Genomic DNA, 18,861 nt, shown 5'->3' on the forward strand with positions numbered 1-18,861 from the left:
GATTCAAATCATGCATAGTCATATCACACATATTCATAATAAAAATAATTATTATTATTGTAAGTTAATATTATTATTATTATTATATGTGATAATTTGTTACATATATAGTAGTGGAAAAAAAACAAAATAGTTTTTACACATAAAATATATGTATTTTTATTTTGCATTGCATATATTTGATTAAAAAAAGGTACAAAAGTTGCATTTCACAAAACATAATAAATTATTAATAAAATGTATAAACCACAAAATAAATATAATTACATCTTCACAGCTATTTACAAATAAATATCACATTTTATTTGATACATTATTTTCCTTTTCTATCTCTTGCTCTCTCTCTCTCTCTCTCTCATAATCGAGCACTGTTCCATGCCTGTCGGATTTGTCTCCATGGCGTTCCTAAAACAGACGCAGCGATGAAGAAGAACACTAGAATAAGACCCTTAGCCAGAGCCTGGGAATATGGCTCACCTGCAAAAAAAAAAAAAAAAAAAAACATTATTTACCCTCATACTTTAAGTCCTGGTTTCACAGACAGGGCTTAGACTAAGCCAGGATTAGGCCTTAGTTAGTACAATTAGGGCATTTAAGTAGCTTTTATAAGCGTGCCTTAGATGGTGTGCATTTTCAGACAAAACAATGGCAGCAAGTTGCTTTCAGTTAAAACAGCTCCATGTTGCATTTTAAACTATCTTAAGCCGTGTCTGTAAAACCAGGGGTATGACTTAAAGGAGAACTCTGGGCAATTTTTAAGTTAATATTGATCGTTATACCTTTGTGAGTACTGTCTATAGAAACCGGATTGGTGCTTGCAACACAGAGCTTCTAAAGCTAAGGCATATACATAAAGAGTGTCTTTGTGGCTCTTAACAGACACAAAATGCAATTAAATGTCTGTCCAACATGAACAGGGCCCTTACATGACAACAAGATGCGTGTAGCAACTTTAAATTCACCTAAATAGTGTTTTAGACGACTAGCTGTAGTCTCGCGCTGAAGTCCCGTGAGAACTCAGTTGTAGCCGGAAAAAGGTAAATAGCAGTGTGCAGACGGGAGGAGCGTTATAATGACTAAAAGGCACATAGATTATGTCTTCTAAATATAACAATAAAATACGTGAGGAAACTACTATGCAAATATACACATGAACATCTTTACGAGCTAGTTCGTATTGTCACTCGCATACATTCACTTTTACACATGCGGGGCTATTCAAACGTTCATAAACTAAGTAGAGAACAATGTATAAACAGAAAATCATGAGTTTTCATGGTTATTTCTGTCTTAATCTATAAGAAATTCAAGCCCTCACCAGTGTAGTATCTTGTGAGAGGGAACGCCAGCTCAGGCCAGCACACATCATTCCGGTCACAGTCAAACTCTGTAAAGTTAATACTGAACCTGTAGGAGAGAAGATACTTTAATTCAACTTTACTGAGTTCACAAGACTGCACGACTAGCTTGGATTTGAGAAAAAATGCCATATGCAAGCAACAGATTCAAACAAATAGAAATAAGAAAAACTATTTCTGAAATGTATAACATGACATTAAGATTCTGGAATTTATTTTATTTATATTTCAAAATAAATGTTTTATTGTTATTGCACCTTTTATCAGAAAAAAACCCATTAAACTGTAAACAAAAAAACAACAAAAAAATTTAAATTCCACTGCATCTATAATCATCAAACTCAAAACGTATGCGTTTAGGACCGACCTGGATCTAGGGGGTTGTGTATTAAGAGGATTGTCAGTAAAGGTCACAGAAGAGGTCACGGGGAAATTCTGCATTAGCTCTGGGTTTACACAGGGGTTCATCCTGCCAATATCACACTCTATCCTCCATGTTGTTTCTATAAAACTGAGAATTGGAAAAAGAATGAATGGCAAACAAAATGTTCAAAACAGCATATGCATCTCTAGATACTTCAAGCTCAAACATTAATGAAAAGCTATCGTTTTTAGTGAGATGATAAGAACCTGTACCTAATCTCCACTGCCTGGATAACTGTCTGGGGCACACCCTGCACCCGGCCCATGATGACGCTCCTCACGTGGATGTGGAGGTGGGTCGGGACGGCAGAACACTCTCCACTGCTGCCCTCTGCTGGACGACTGGAGTTCTGCAGTGATGCTGAGAGGCACAAGAGCAAGAACATCGTTTACTCATTCATTCAAAGCAGTGGTTTTCAAGCAGGAGCCGTTATTTAAATTTAGCTATATTAACAATCTTTAAGGGATGGATTAACACACTGGCCTACGGGGCACTGAAGGGCCTTTAGACCATGTCTTTGAATATTGTCTTGGAAAATGGGCAGTCTTGCAGTCAAAAAGGTTGAGAATCACTGACTTATCACTGAGTAGTTAACTTTTTCAAGTGGTGATTTCTTTAACATTTTTGAAAGAAGCTTATCCAGGCTGAATTTGTTTGATCGAAAATACATTAAAAACAGTAATATTGTAAAATAGTATTACAATTTAAAATAACTGTTACTTTTAAAGCATCATTTATTCCTGTGATGGCAAAGTTGAGTTTTCAGCAGCAAATACACCATTCATTACTGTCACATGATCTTGGAGGGTGTGTCTCAATCAGCTCCCGTCACCACTGGTATATATGAACAGCAGAGCAGAAATCTTTCTGACATTATTTGTTTATTTTATTTAAAGCTACATTTCCCTGCAACATTTCAGCCATAAATCATAATAATGTTAGCTAAATTATGTTCAAGAGATGTATGTTCATACTAAAATATATCATTAAATAACACATCTAAAATTCAAAGATCTTAAATATTTTTAAAACATGCAATTTATGTTTTGCACTTCAGAATTTCCTTTTAGGGAAAATAGTAAGCATCAATGCTCCCTGAGTTTTACAGTGCATTGTGGGACTTGTTATGGAGCGAACGTTTCAGTGCACTGAAAGGATTTTAGCATTGAGACAGTCATTAAAACTGCCTGATCAGTGTCCTGAATATTGAACTAAGGAGCTCGAGACGCACCCTCAGAAATCATTCTAATATGCTGATTTGCTGTTCAAGAAACATTTCTTATTATGATCCATGTTGAAAGTATTAATTTCTTAAAAAATAAAAAAAATAAAAATCTTTTGAACTGTAGTTTATATAGACTTGGCGTATGTGTACATATAAAGACAGCTTGATCAGAATTTAAAGCAGTAACTTTGCAGTTTATAAGATTAGATATAAATAGACTCAGGGACAGCTTGACATATTATATATATTAGAGATAATTATATGATGTAGTGCTCACTAGTAATGTTGACCCAATCCACTAGGTTGGAAAAGTTTGGGTTTCCTGTTGTGGAAACGAGTGTAGCAGTCACTAATTCAGCTAGGACAGCACGCACCGTTTCTCTGTGAAATGACATGCAAAAGACTTAAGTCAAGTGAAACTGTTCAATAGGAATCTATTGTATTGTGTTCAAAAGCCTTCGGCAATGATACTCACCTCAACTGACTGCACTGTCTCACATTCAGCAAACTCACAGGAATCACACAGCCTGATGTGGAGTTGATCCCGAACAGAGCTGGTCTCAGTTCAGCAGAAGAGCATAGTCCATCTCCACCTGCAGAGGACACAGCACAGGATCAAAGTAATATTTTTTTGTAGTCCTGTATGGATAAATATTGGATATGCTACACTACCTGGCTGCCAGAGATTGATCTGGGCCCTCTGTATAACTTCTGTAGCAGAGTCCAAAATGCCACCAATCACTGGCCTCTTCACCAGGTAACCTGTGCAAACATTAGTAATGCATGAGAAGTAATTTCTACTTGATAATTTAAACAATGTTCCTGAGCATCTGAGGCTGAGGTATTATGGGAGTTGCTTTAACCTGAATTCCCAGAGTTTGGCTCAGATGTTTCATTTCCGTTCACAAACACTGCAGAATATCTTCTGGTCAATACTAAATGGGAGGTAAAAAAAAAAAATTTAATTATAATATATATATGATAGAGAGAAAGAGATGCATTCCGTAAGAAAAGCATGTGCAGTGAAGAGGTGTGTCGTATTGTAAGAGTGAACAGGAAGACACTAGTTGTGACTTACCAGGTAGAGTGATGTTTGCAGTGGTACGTTTCACAGTAATGGCAGTGAGGCCATTCTCTCTCCAGTAAAGAGTGTAACTCAAGGCCACAACGACATTATCACACTTTTGTGGCACTAAAAAAAATATATATATATATTATACAATGAAAAAGATCCAACTTTATATATAATGTCCATCTTGTCTTCAATGTTACTAAAAGAGAAACTTTAGTAATATTTTCTGTATTATTATTTGATGGGAACAATACCTAATGTTTGGGGTTGGTACGTTTATTTTTTTAATGAAAGAAGTCTCTTAAGCTGACCAAAAGACTGTATTCATTTTATCAGAAATACAGTAAAACAGTAATATTGTTACAGTAAAAATTCACTGTTTTCTATCTTATTATATTTTAAAATGTAATATATTCCTGTGGTGCAAATCAGAATTTTCAGCATCATTACTCCAGTCTTCAGTGTCACATGATCCAACAGAAATCATTATAATATGCTGATTTGCTGCTCAAAAAACATTTCTTATTATTATTATCATATCAATGTAGAAAACAGTTGTAACAGTTGCTTCTTTTTTGTGGAAACTGTGATACTTTTTTTCAGGATTCTTTGATGAATAGAAAGAACAAAATGTATTTTAAATAGAAATGTTTTTATAACATTATAAATGTCTTTACTGTCACTTTAATTGCATCAATTTATCGCATCCTTACTGATTAGAAGTACTCATTTCTTTTCTTTTTTTTACTTTTGAATGCTATAGTGTATATTATTGATATTTGATACAAAATTTATAATCAAACTCACAAATTACTGGTTCTTAATATTTTATATTAGTCAATATATAGTTAATATTTAAAAATAGATTAACTTATTTTTAAAGAAATAACTGCTGAAACTGTTCATACAACTGACCAGATATGGGCTCAAGAGAATTTGACAGAAATAATCTGAGGTCATTGGCTGCTTCATCCACAACGCTGACTGTGACCACACCTGGGAAGAGTGCAAAAATATGAACAGTCTCACATATGCATATTTGCATGCATACTCAGAAAAACAACATGATCAATAGATTCATAAGCTACAGTATATTTATAAATCTGAAGCATATCATTGAGGGTAGATTCACCATTCCCATGCTATTCCTTAAAAGCATAAAGTTTTATTCTAAAACAATGTCAAATGAGTAAAAGGCACACTGGGAAGGACATTTTCGTACTTTGCTGCCTGAAATAGCACATGGAAGATGGATCTCTGATAAACCCATCTATGTTGACATGGCATAAAAGGATTTTAGGTTTTCTCACAATGTTTTATCAGATATGGAGACGTTATAAGAAGAGACGCAGGATAAGAATCGTTGGTGCTGATGGTATGTTTGATTCAATAGTATATACTGCAGCATGCTACATATTCAATCTATTATGTTGTAATATGTGGTTTATGTTCTTGTGTTTGGTTGAGGAAAGCAAATAAACGGTTATATTGAATATCGACCTCCCAATCCATCTTTAACATCCAACCTCAGGTCATCTAATGGTGATGGACAGGACTGCAGCCTCCTCACACACTGAGACTCAAAGTTTTCCAAAAATGCCACTGGAGCATTGTCTGCACACTGGCCCAGTCCAGAGTTCTGCTCAGAGGACAGATACACACATGCATGAATGCGCGCACACATATACACAGACACGTACACTAGCAATGTTATCTAACCTGTGGGATGGTGAAGTATTGGTCATCCTTAGTGAATATTGGATCCCCCTGGCGGTAGTTTATGGGAGGTACAGCAGCTGTCATCTGCGGGGCTTGGAAAGATGGACTGGGCTTTGGGGAGCTGTAAAAACCCATGCAAATTTAGAAAATCACCAAACATACACTACCATTCAAAAATTTGGAGTCAGTAAGTTGTTGTTGTTTTTTTGTTCTTTTCTATAAAAAAAAAAAAAATTATTCAGCAAGAACGCATTAAATTGATCAAAAGTGACAGTAAAGACATTTATAATGTTACAAAAGATTTCGGTTTCAAATAAATACTGTTCTTTTGAACTCATTATTCATAAAATAAATAATGCATTACAGTGTTCAAAAAATATTAAACAGCAGAACTGTTTTCAGCTTTGTAATAATAAGAAGAAGAAATGTTTCTTGAGCACCAAATCAACATTATAATGATTTCTGAAGGATCATGTGACACTGAAGACTGGAGTAATGATGCTGAAAATTCAGCTTTGCCATCACAGGAATAAATTACATTTTAAAATATATTAATTTAAAACAGAAGACGCTTTCCAATATTACTGTTTTTACTGTATTTTGATTAAATCAATGCAACCTTGGTGAGCATAAGATACTTTTTTCTTATTGACCCCAAACCTTTGAACAGAAGTGTTTTTTTGTATAAGTCTAATAAATCATGGTGTTGTACATAAACAAAACTGCAACTGTATAGAAGATAATGCACTAGAAAAACTTCCACTCCTTACACAGTCCGACCATCATAGAAAAGTCCCAGAAAGGGGTTGTTGTCCGAGGGAGAGGTGACACAGAGAAAGGGGAACCAATCAGGGTCATTTTCAGAGGACTGAGCTGAGCACTGATACTCTGGAACAGGACTGAAACTTCCCCCAAATGGTCCAGGAACACACTGAGTCGCAAACAAATGCAGAACTTCTTGACTGCAGTCCTAAAAGAGAAAAAACACACTCATAAATAAACTAAGGATTTATAATGCCCCCCTTTGTTGATGTAAGCCTACAACCTACATTTTTTTCTTGTTCGAGAAGCCGTTTCACTCAGATATACATCACAATAGGGATGAAAAGACTATCGCAACTTCTGTTTTATGCCGCATTTAATGTAGGGCTTAGCAAAGTGTCAACTGGATCGACAGCAGAATCCCATTGAAAATGACTGATGTATTAGAGACAGATGTTCAACTGTCCACCTATCATGATTAAATACATTTACTAAATACTAAACTATTACCTGGTCACAACAGCAGCGTATGTCACACTCGCCAAGGGAAACATCACACGGGCAGCTGCCGAGGGGCTGAAACACTTGGTTGGGAATGGCTGTTTTATTTTCTGCAAAAAATCAAATATGCATTATGATATAACACAAGAAACATTAACGAATTTAGGATTTCTCAATGAAAAAGTACTATAGTGGTACCATGGTACAAATGATGGTCTCAGAGGGTAATGCCAAGATTGCATGCATTTGGCGGACAATTTTATCTGAAGTGACATTAAAGGCATACATAGAATCATTTCTAGCATTCCCTGGGAATTAAACCCAAGACCTTGCTATTATCAGCACCATGCTTGTGATGTTCCTCAAATTTACTTCTGCTAAATTACTATATGCAAACAAAAATGCTTAAGTGACAGCAATATTAAGCGAACCATGGAATATGGAATATGCTTTATCGCTGATTTGGCCTCATTTTATAATTGCAAATTTTGCAACATCGACACTGTTATTGAAATGAATTGAATCAACAATGAACCTACTCAAAGTAAATAATGACACTATTGTCTTCTATAGAGCTGCTTATAGCTAAACTGAACACGATGAACTTCACACAGTAGTTTAACTGAACTGAATCAACAATGAACTGAGCTGAATAATGACAGTATTGTCCACTTTAGACATTCTACTAACTATAAGTAACTTTGCAAATCAAGTCAACTAACTCTCATTAATTTGCAACTACATGTAAATAACTCTCATTAGAGAATTAGTAGACTGTTACGCTAAGGTTAGGATTAGGGTTAATAGAATAAGTTGACATGTACTTGCAAAGTTACTTAGAATGTCTGTTGAGGAGCATTAAAATAAAGTGTTAGCAGATATTAAGCAGACAGTCTCCTAATTCTCTAATGATTGCTAGTTGACATGTAGTTGCAACAGAGAGACATTAGTACAATGTCTAATTGTATAAAGTCTAATTGCTTTATAAATAAAGATGACTTGACTACTAAAAATCACCAATGGTAGTCCCACCATGGTACTAAAAACCACCAGGTTGTACTACAGCACTTCAAATTCAGTAACATAAAAAGAGACACTAACCAGAAAGGGGTTTATTGGGGAAGATCTGAGCATAAATATGGGTCTGTATGATGAGTGAGGCTTTGGGGGCTTCATCAGCACATGCAGACACAAGGAGAGTCTCCTGGAGACAGAGCGGCTCCGGGCAGCAGTCCGGGACAGATGTTTCATTCCCACACAGCTGCAGACTGCGGTTGAGACTCACTCGCACCAGGAAGGCATTCTGATATATTGGTATTCAACAGAAAGAATATATGGTATTCAATATTGCAAAGGTCCAGTATTGGTTATGTTTTGACTAGTTTTCCTCAACGTATAAACTTGGACATTCCACTTTTTGGGGGTCAGTAAGATTTTTATTTAAGGAATTAAAATCCCGTTCACAAGAAGAATGATAGCTATAAAGATAACTATAAGGATAAATATGTTCGCGCCCACACCAGCGGGTGATATCGTTCTTCTGTTAATAAGCGCAGGTTTGTCGTCTGCTGCTTAAAATGCTCGAGCTCTTCAAAGCAGGATGGGTTCTGATTGGCTGTCAATGTTTTTATCTTTAATCAGCTGGAAAAAAAATCGTTCTGAAAGTGATTCCAACTATATCACTTCTTTGTTCCGTTAGCGTTATAGCTGTGGTGTGAACTCTGTGAACTATTCTAGTGTATAATGTGGTGTATTTCAGGTTAGGTGAGGGGTTCTTGTGGTATATGAGCCGTGGGCTGTGTTTATGAAACCCTGAGGCAGAAGTTTCAACAAAAGAACGCAATACGTCATTTAGCTTGAGGAGGCATACTGTGGAAAATAACAGTATCTGGAAAATCAAGCAGTCAAAATGTATAGTTGAGGCGCTCATTCTGGTTTGTCAAACTTGAATGTCAGGGATATTCCTAGCACGTTCATTGAAGTCAACCGGATTATTTTTCCCCATAAAATTTGTTAAATTTTCATATGAACAACAGACATTAACGTACAAATCAGATCCATTCCATACTATGAGCTGAAGCAATGTTTTTTATGTTTTTAAAATAAGTATCTTATGCTCACCAAGACTTATTTGCTCAAAAATACTGTAAAAACAGTAATATTGTGAAATATTATTACAATTTAAAATAACAATTTTAAAAATGTAATTTATTCCTGTGATGCAAAGCTGAATTTTCACAGCAGCGTTACTCTAGGCTTCTGTGTCACATGATCCTTCAGAAATAAATCTAATATGCTGATTAGCTGCTCAAAAAAAAAACATTTCTTATAATTTCTTATTATTAACAGTTGTGTTTCTTAATATTTTTTTGTGGAGGACCAAGGATTCTTTGATGAATAGAAAGCACTGATTTGAAATAGAAAGATTTTGTAACATTATAAATATCTTTACTGTTCCTTTTAATACATTTAATGCAATTAAGTATTCATTTTATTAGGGTCCAATTTTTGCTATTAACTAGTTGCTTATTTGCATGCATATTACTAGGATATTGGCTGTTTAATAGTAACTATAAAGCACATGTTAATGCCTTATTATGCATGACCATATCTACATTCCTTCATTCTACCCAATACCTAAACTTAACAACTATTAATAAGAAACTATTCGTTTATTAGAAGTTTATTGAGGCAAAAGTTGTAGTTAGTTAATAGTGAGAATTAGACCAAAGTGTGACCAAAAAAAATCCTACAGAAAAAATACTTCCTTACCAGAGCAACTTACAAGAAAGTGCCATTTCACAACAGTGAAAATTACCACAAAAAGTACCGACTGTTTGAATGCTCTATTAAACTCTAAATAACTGCTACGCCTTGTGCTGAGATGCCTAAAGAAATAGAATGGAAAGTAGTTTCTCATTTTACTTCGACGTCGCCCAAAAGATGATTACAAATCCCTGGGCAAGTTCTGGAGCTCATAATACGCATCTCTCTACAAACTATTTCCCTGATAGGGCTACGCAGAAAAACAGAAGGGGGAATTTCAGTCATGCACAAAAACATTATGCGTAGGTGATCACACCCTGTTTAATGACAGGTTGACTGGAATAAACGTTAATAATACAGATTGCATTTTCCTTTATTTCACCGGGGACTTTACAAGTACATTTCTTGATGTCTTGATTCTCGTTAACTGTTGGAAATTCTTTCCATGTTACATAGCTAGATTTTCCATGTTGCTGATTTTGAGTACCTTCTAAACAGAATAAAGATGGAGATTTATCAAACAGTATTTGCCCTTCTATACTGCATAAACCTACAGTTAATGTGGCAGAATCAACTCACCTTCCCAATTAATTCATATGAAAGATTCCACTGTGTTTGATAAACCGGCACACAAGATGACAATGGGATGCTTCCTGAAGTAGTTCACAATGAAAACATTTGTTGAAGTTCAAATATTACAGTATGCATGGGTAACATTTAACAGTAAGGTTCCATTTGTTAACATTAGTTTGTTCATTAGTTAACGTGAACTAACAATGCTTCTAAAAATGCTTAGTTCATCCAAAAATGAAAATTCTGTCATTATTTACTCACCTCAAGTTGTTCCAAACCTGTATGAGTTTCTTTCTTCTGCTGAACACAAAATAAAATATTTTGAAGACATTGACTTCCATAGGACGGAAAATGGAAACTGTTTGGTTACTGACATTCTTCAAAATATCTTCTTTTGTGTTCAGCAGACAAAAGAAATGTATACCGGTTTGGAACAACTTGAGGGTGAGTAAATGATGACAGAATTTTCATTGTAGGGTGAACTATCCCTTTAATGCATTAACTAATGTTAACTAATGGGACCTTACAGTAATGCGAGTGTTTGAATAGAAATGTTGTGGTAATTATATACCTGTTGCATTTGAGGATGAAACAGCACTGATGCTGAAGGAAATGCCAGACACGTTTCCAACCAGAAATGATGATATTCTTGGACCAGATGCCAGAATAAACGCAGGCTGAAACACTGAAATAATCATACATTCATATATTCCCTATTGATTTCAGATGTAACGTTATGTTACGATTGACTCTGGAATGTAAGGGTTTATTTAAATATTTATGGAGTTAATGAATACATGCTTTATTTAGATTATTAATATATGCTTTAATTATACATTCAAGCTTGCGTTTCTCCATGGCAACAAGATGTTTGCTAACAGTTATCCGGCTAGCTGGCTTTGTTTTTGTTCTGTTTACGGGTTTTCTTACTGATATTTCATTTATCCAAAGCTCACTTACCAACATTACAAATGGTTCCGTCATTTAAGAGCATAATAATTATACACAGAAAATGAAATACGACGTGAGAGCCTAAAAATCGTGTCATATTGTGGCGTTGGTCTGACTAGTCCTCTTCTTCGTGATTGCTTGATGGCGCGCTACACAGAAGAAGAGATCAGATCAGCTCATTAGCGCCGCTCAGTGGCGTTTAGCGCTAGTGTGTGTGTGTGTGTGTGTGTGTGTTCATGTTTATATTACATTGTGGGGACCAAATGACCCCACAAGTATAGTAAAACCTGAAATCACCTACATTGTGGGGACCAGCCAGCGGTCCCCATGAGGAAAACAGCGTATAAATCATACTAATATGTTTTTTGAAAATGTAAAAATGCAGAAAGTTTTGTGTGATGGGTAGGTTTAGGGATAGGGGCAGTGTAAGGGGACAGAATATACAGTTTGTACAGTATAAAAACCATTACGCCTATGGAGAGTCCCCACAAAGATGTGTGCGCCTGTTTGTGTGTACATACATTATATAAACACAAACTTGTAGATAATCGATTTGACAGCACTGGTTACTACCCAGCACTGTGGCCTATATAAAGTCAGAACGTCACATAAAGAATACAGTCCCACCAATAATTGTGTTTGTCAACTCATTTATTAAATTCAACAAGAAGATGATTATATCAAAATGCAACAAACAAACAAACAGAAAAAATATATATTTGTGAATAATAAGATCACACAACTTGGCCTGATTTTATCATAGGCAATGCTGAGTGAGGAAGAACTGGATTTTTTTTTTTTCCTTTTTTATTAAACAGAAAGATGTTAGCTGCCATTGAATGTGTGTGTGTGTGTGTGTGTGTGTGTGTGTGTGTGTTCACTCAAATAGTCAAATTCTTCAGGGCATGACAGCGTTTCTCCTGAAATACAAGCAGACAAAGCACACCGTTAAAACCTGCTTATAAAGAGATTGTAGACTTTCACTTGACTGTCAACGTCAAATTTAATAGTTCTAATTTTTACTGTTGCATTAGTGATACTAATTCTAATTGCATTATTTGAAATAGAGATCTGCTGCACATGCTTCATGTACAAAATGCTCGACTGAGTCCAAGGCTGAGTCCACATTGTTGGTGGTCTGTTTAAAGCTCAGTACATTTTCCGTAGGAGGATGTTTTGGCTTGTGGTTTTATAGTTGAATAGTTTGTGGTTTTGTATGAGTAAGACTTTAACATCCGAATCGAGATCTACTACATATAAACAATGTCATGAGTCAGAGGAAAACCAGAGAAGAGAAAGTGACCAGGACTCGTGCAATAACTTTTACAATGACATGCCTGTTGTGCAACCGGTTTTATGTCATCCGATAGACAACCGAGGAAGCTACTGAATAAATCTGAGGTAAATTACATACCCTGAATTTGGTTTCTTTGCAGTTCTTGAGCCTAGTGTCCAGAAACTTGATATTCTCTTCAACCCACTGCTCTTCAGCGGCAGGCGGGGCGCAAAGGTTACGACCTTTCCTGGTCGTGAATCTGAAAGATAATTGATTTCTGCGCATTATTTGACTAGAACAGTACACACTTTCACATCTGCTTTGCTTAGAAATGTGATCATAAATAGTTTCATTCTCTCCCAGGCTCCCACACATTACCCAGGATGTTGATATCATCCAGCATTTTCCAGTATTTGATGGACATACTTACATAACAGCATCACGGGGGCAGCCGTCACCTTTAAACTGCTTCCGGTAAGTAAGGAGGATGTGTTTAGGAATGGATTTATAGCTAACCGTCAGGCAACAGTCCAATGCTAAGTCCGCCTGAGCCTCTGAGAAAGATCAAGACAAAAGGAGAAATAGAAATGATGAGAGACAAGAGATGGGAAGACAGGACCACCTGTGCGCTGTGTCTGCCTTTAGAGAAGTCTCGAAAACATATGTGTGTAAGAAAAACAACACTTTTTATTGCGCATCATTTACTGTGCTGTGAAGCGAAACAAATGTGAAATGCACAGCTGGGATCAAGTGGGAATAGCAACTAGCCTATAACTAAGATTAAACTGTTTACTAAACATGTGGTTTATGTAATGTTGTATTTATTTTTAAGTTAATGTCTTCGCAAGAGTGTGCAGAACTTATGCTTTATCCTTAGTAAAACAAATTTAAAGACTTTTAAAAGTCATGATTACTAATAATTTGTTCTAATATATTATATAATATATTATTTTAGGATCAATATTATAATATATATATATAAAATTTAATATATAAATAATACATGATGTCTATATTATAATATGCATATATATAAACTAATAAATAATATAATGAATATTAGTGTATTATGAATATTACAATTATTTAATATATAAATGCTAATACATGTCTATATTCTGAATAATGATCATAATAAAACTTATAATAATAATATTATAACTTTTCTTATAAATAATAAAGTTCAAATAGATGAGATTTAGTTTTCTGTGAATACTAAAAACTCGAATTGTTGAGTTGTGTGACACATCTGCTATCTGACAAAGATCAGAAGAAATGAATAAGCACATACAATGGATGAAGGAAGAAAACACGAGCGATTACCTGCCGGACTGCAGTAGAGAACGAATGCCAGTGCACAGAGACTCACACTCAGCGCAGGAATGACGGATGAAGCCATGGCAACGGGAGCAGAAGATGCTGGAACAAGCGTTGAGTCGGTCCTGTTCAAGTGGCTGGAAGATCTGTTTCTCTTTCCTAACACTCTCCTCTCATCGCTCCATCACTCCCGTTTTATACAGTCTTAAGTTTCACTATGACATATAGTCCCTCCCAGTCCTGTAAAAAAAAAACAAATGCCAAAGAGAGGCTGAGCCAGAGGTTGTGACCTGGACAAAAGGCTTACAGCACAATGCACCACATTCTCTGTATCTGTTCCTCACTCTCTCTTTTCTCTTTCACATTTATGCCCACATAAAAACTCTCACAGACTCTCACATACTTTCTCACTCAAAGGCCAATAGTCTGGCAAATGTTTCGATATGACTGAAGAAGTAGTTTAGCTAAACCTGCCAAACTGAACAGTTTGCTCAACTTCATAGTTACTGATGCTTGGCAATGCAGAGCCGGTAATTCCAGAAGGTTAAAAAAAGGAACAATATCTGTTAATGTTTAGTGTTACACAGTTAATTATTATTGGTGTGTGTGGTTTAGGTAAACCCTATGTTAAAATCTTCCCTTAAGATGACAATATCTGTAATACTTGTCTATGTGGGGACATTTTTTGGTCCCTGTATGAGGGAAAACAGCTTATAAATCACACTAAGATTTAAAAGTGCAGAAAGTTTTGATGGGTAAGTTTAGGGGATAGTATATACAGTTTGTACAGTATAAAAATCATTATGTCTATGGAAAGTCCCCATTAAACATGAAAACACAACGCTTGTGCACGTGTGTATGTGTGTGTGTGTGTGTGTGTGTGTGTGTGTGTGGGAAACTACATAGTGAACTCTGTTGGATTTATTGTAAAGGTTTGAATGCATGTCAAAGCACAAACTTTATGTACTGTTTACATGTGGCTTAATGGCTGAACATTTAGGGTTGTAAACATGGTTATTAGATTATACTCTTAAATGTGTAGCAATAAAAATGTAGATAAAATCTAACAGTATTATGAAAAATGCCTTTATTCAGCATTGCCATTGTGCATTTGAATAAAACAGGGGATTCACAAAATTTCAGACTGCACACCCTCTATTATGCCGATTATCAAGCTTCTTATATTCTTTCAAGCATTTGACAAAATACAACAACAAAATGGAAAGTAACAGTAACGTCTGATATCATCATGTTTGTAACGTGAACATTTACATCAGACATGAAACGAGTTTATAATGAGAGTTTCTACCATTTCAAACAGTACCATTTAAAAGGGGTTTGGGGTCAGTACGATTTTTTGGGAAATAAATTAATACTTTTATTCAGCAAGCATGAATTAAATTAATAAAAAGTGATGTTAGAAATTTCTTTTTCAAATAAATGCTGTTCATTTGAACTTTACAATCAAAGAATCTTGAAACAAATTTATCACAGTTTCCACAAAAAAAACTGTTTTCAACATTGATAATAATAAAGAAATGTTTTTGAAGCAAATCAGCATATTAGAATGATTTCTGAAGGATCATGTGACACTGAAGACGAGTGATGATGCTGAAAATTCATCTTTGCGTCATTGAAATAAATTACATTTTTAATATATTACTGCTTTTATAAATGAAGCCTTTGAAAGCATAAAATACTTCTTTCAAGAAAGTCTTCAAAAGGCATACTGCATCTTGTCCAGAAGGACAAATGAAGGAAAACCGACACTGCAGATGAAATAATTGCGGTGGACAGGGGATTTAACAAAATTAATTTATTTGAAAACATTCTTTGCAAAAATTTCCAGTCACACAAAGTTTGATACATATAACAGATGTCCTAAAAATACAGATACAGCTTACATGATATCTCATGCAATCGCTACAGAAAGACAGTACAGTAAAACATAAACAACATACTACATTGCGCAAATAGCATATCAGCGTTTAATCATTTACAAAGTTTGAAATACTTTGTAAATATTTGTTTAAAAAAACAGTCGCAGTTGGTGATTTAGTGAAGTCACTTCCTGTGTATTCAGTGTTGCTCAGTGCAGCAATAGGGTCATCATTTTCTGTAAAGCAGGAAAACGAAACCAGATTAAGAAAAGCTTTTAAAGAAGAACTGCACAATTTCTGCTAAATGTCTGATTCCACTTAAGTGATCTGTGAGATATCACAGAACCAAGAGAGCAGAAGTAAAGCTTGAAAAGGGACATGCAGTGGGAGTTGTAAGTACCATGTGTTCCTACTGAGGAGTTTTTTTCTTCTTGTCCAGGTGTGAGATGATTTTGCTAATCCAGCCGTTTTTCTCTGGAGGAGCGCACAGTTTCCTGCCCTTTTTTGTGATGAATCTATGGGAACATATGGAAAACATGCATTAATACGGTCCAATGTAATTTATCAATGAAGCCAATTGGGAATCAACTGATACTTACACAGTGGCTTCAATGGGACATCCACTGTCTGTGGATTGATGAAAGTAGGATGCAACAACTTGTATTGGGATACGAGTGTCCTTGGTGGATAGACAGCAGTCCACAGCTGTGTCTGAAAATGCTGAGAATTTAAGGCTGCCATTAGTAACGCTTGTCACTGGAAATCCCCCCTCCTCTAATGTGTACTTGACCCCATGCAAGAACAAAACTGGGTCTGTTTCTGGACTTACAGGAACTTGCTCCCACAGTTATATAACTGAGTATTTGAGAAGAACAAGTCAGGACAGAAAAAGCCAAGAATTGCTCTATTTATCAATGGCTGTAAATCTAGAGCTGCAGACAGTCCTCGACTTGAAATTCTGCAGGATGCTTCTGAGAAGCTGCAAGTGTGTGTGCCATGAGAGTGAGTGTTTCAATGTTTCAGTTCCAGTCTTACCTTCTATGTTTCCCCAGAGGACTGCAGTGATGACCAGGAGAGTTACTGTTGAAGTCTGCATTCTTGTCTTTGTGTTTGATCTCTGCAAGAGCATCAGACAATTGTGCACAGGTGTGACATGCAGGTATCAGGTGCATGTATTTATACACAAAAAAATTAACTCACTTTCACTTTCACACTAAGACTTACCGCACCTGCTCCACCCCTACTCGTAAATCCAGCAGTTTTATTTGGCTTCACCATTCCCACATTTCTTGGCTGTTCCCCCCCCCTCAATTCCAGTATACTTCTCTGCAGGGGTGCATGACCTGCTCATAAATTCAGCAGCTTATAAACAAGGACACACACACACAAATCTTACTTAACTGAACTCTCAGTGAATTATTTCGTTGTTGTTTTTTATCAGGGTTTAGTGCTCATAACTTTCGTTTTCTCTACAGAACCTATTCATTATGATCTGATTTAGAATCTGAGACCACCAGTGAAAATATTTCAGTTGCATTTATTTCTAATTTAATACCTTTCAGCAGAAATGTAAGTGATTTGGAAAATGAATTTTAATCATTTCAGAATGTTTTAGAATGTGTATATTAATATTATTAATATAAATATAAATATACGCCACTAATACATTTATTAAATATCTTTTTCATTTGACATTTTATTTATTTATTTACATATATTATTTTTTAACTATTTCACTCCCAACTTTTCAGTAGCCTCAGACTTTTGGGCCCCACTGTATTTCAGTTCAGCATACTATAAAAATTCCCAAAATGCAGTTTGCAGGGAATTCAGTAGCTACTGCCGGATAGAATGCAGCAAACCCGGATAGAAACTGATGGGTGAAATGAATTTTCTGGGAAATGTCTTTAGAGGAGACAGAATAATAATGCACATAATCTAGGTCTTTCAAAGCCCTTCTGTACAACAAAGAGGCATTTAACGTGATCTAGACATGTCATTATCTTAATAATGAATAGTTTGAATGCCTTTTGATATTGGCAAGGATCCGAGGGTGTGTGATTTTCCGTGAAGCAACAACGCCAAGAGCATCACTATTGTCAAGAGACTTAAGGGAAATGTGCACCCACAATAAATAACTGACCTGTCCTGAGCTGAACTGCAAAATGAAAGCTTAATTTTCAAAAGCACAGCCCTCCAACCATTTAACTTAGTTTCGTTTTTTATGAATACATAACGTTCAATTTCTCCATTCTGATTTACAGTAGCTTTCCAAAATCAACAGTCGATGCATGCCAATAACCTGTCATTTTCAGGTTAGACTGAAAAAAAAACTTGCTATGAAGTTTAAACATATAGCAAAGTTTACAGATTTTATTCTGCACACCCTATATAAAAAATACTGCAGGTACAGTAATGTGTCATCAAATTTTCCTTATGTTTTTTCTTTACAATCATTTCTACATACCTCTGTATACTTCATAGGACTACAATCACCTAGTTTTTGCATCCATTTTTTTTAAATATTTGCACCAACAGCTTTTTTTTTGCACTTTTTTTCATCATATCTTTTTGTATTATTTTGCAATTGTATCTTATTGTAAACAAGCCAAGAGTGGGAACCTTTGCTTTTATTCTGTTCAAGAGCATTCTGCAAAAAAACATTCATAGAACACAAGGTTCTGAACACATGGTTCTTACAGTTTTTTCAAATTGCTTACACACTAAAAAGTGGAACTTGAGGCCCACTCAGTGAAACCATTCACTCATGTACTGAATCTTCAGAGTCTGCAAAACTGCAAGCACATTATACGCTTTACACTCAGTTTGAAATTGAAAAACAAACTTTTTGCAAAACTCTAAACACAGTTCTCCACATGCCACACTCATTTACTGATGACCTACACCCAATGATCATGTGTGAAAACACTTATACATAAATTGATCACATAGAAAATCAAAACTCAGCTTTGAGAAAGAAAGAAATTATTTTAAAGCTATAAATATAGATTGTTTCGCAGCAGCTTCACAATAGTAA

General features: G+C 35.4%; 3 protein-coding genes across 3 annotated transcripts; all 3 read right to left on the bottom strand.

The window, feature by feature from the left end:
- Positions 1-143: 143 nt before the first annotated feature.
- Positions 144-11,583, bottom strand: tctn2 (tectonic family member 2). Its single transcript, XM_056254723.1, has 18 exons — positions 11,361-11,583; positions 10,972-11,085; positions 10,407-10,480; positions 8,163-8,364; positions 7,071-7,171; positions 6,569-6,768; positions 5,799-5,919; positions 5,580-5,718; positions 4,995-5,075; positions 4,086-4,199; positions 3,871-3,942; positions 3,680-3,769; positions 3,483-3,600; positions 3,285-3,388; positions 1,995-2,142; positions 1,726-1,869; positions 1,319-1,407; positions 144-477 (listed from the first exon to the last, which is right to left on the bottom strand). The coding sequence occupies exons 1-18, from the start codon at positions 11,446-11,448 to the stop codon at positions 356-358; spliced, it is 2,121 nt and encodes a 706-aa protein (XP_056110698.1). The 5' UTR covers positions 11,449-11,583; the 3' UTR covers positions 144-355.
- A 590-nt stretch (positions 11,584-12,173) lies between these two features.
- Positions 12,174-14,063, bottom strand: ccl19a.1 (chemokine (C-C motif) ligand 19a, tandem duplicate 1). The gene is made up of 4 exons (XM_056254720.1): positions 13,951-14,063; positions 13,058-13,181; positions 12,766-12,886; positions 12,174-12,271 (listed from the first exon to the last, which is right to left on the bottom strand). The coding sequence occupies exons 1-4, from the start codon at positions 14,024-14,026 to the stop codon at positions 12,233-12,235; spliced, it is 360 nt and encodes a 119-aa protein (XP_056110695.1). The 5' UTR covers positions 14,027-14,063; the 3' UTR covers positions 12,174-12,232.
- Positions 14,064-16,224: 2,161 nt separating this feature from the next.
- Positions 16,225-17,000, bottom strand: ccl19a.2 (chemokine (C-C motif) ligand 19a, tandem duplicate 2). Its single transcript, XM_056254721.1, has 3 exons — positions 16,860-17,000; positions 16,424-16,544; positions 16,225-16,339 (listed from the first exon to the last, which is right to left on the bottom strand). The coding sequence occupies exons 1-3, from the start codon at positions 16,951-16,953 to the stop codon at positions 16,234-16,236; spliced, it is 321 nt and encodes a 106-aa protein (XP_056110696.1). The 5' UTR covers positions 16,954-17,000; the 3' UTR covers positions 16,225-16,233.
- Between the last annotated feature and the right edge of the window lie 1,861 nt (positions 17,001-18,861).

This window comes from Rhinichthys klamathensis, unplaced genomic scaffold (genome assembly GCF_029890125.1).
Source record: "Rhinichthys klamathensis goyatoka isolate OS25496 unplaced genomic scaffold, OSU_Roscu_1.1 h1tg000114l_1, whole genome shotgun sequence".
Lineage (NCBI taxonomy): Eukaryota > Metazoa > Chordata > Actinopteri > Cypriniformes > Leuciscidae > Rhinichthys > Rhinichthys klamathensis.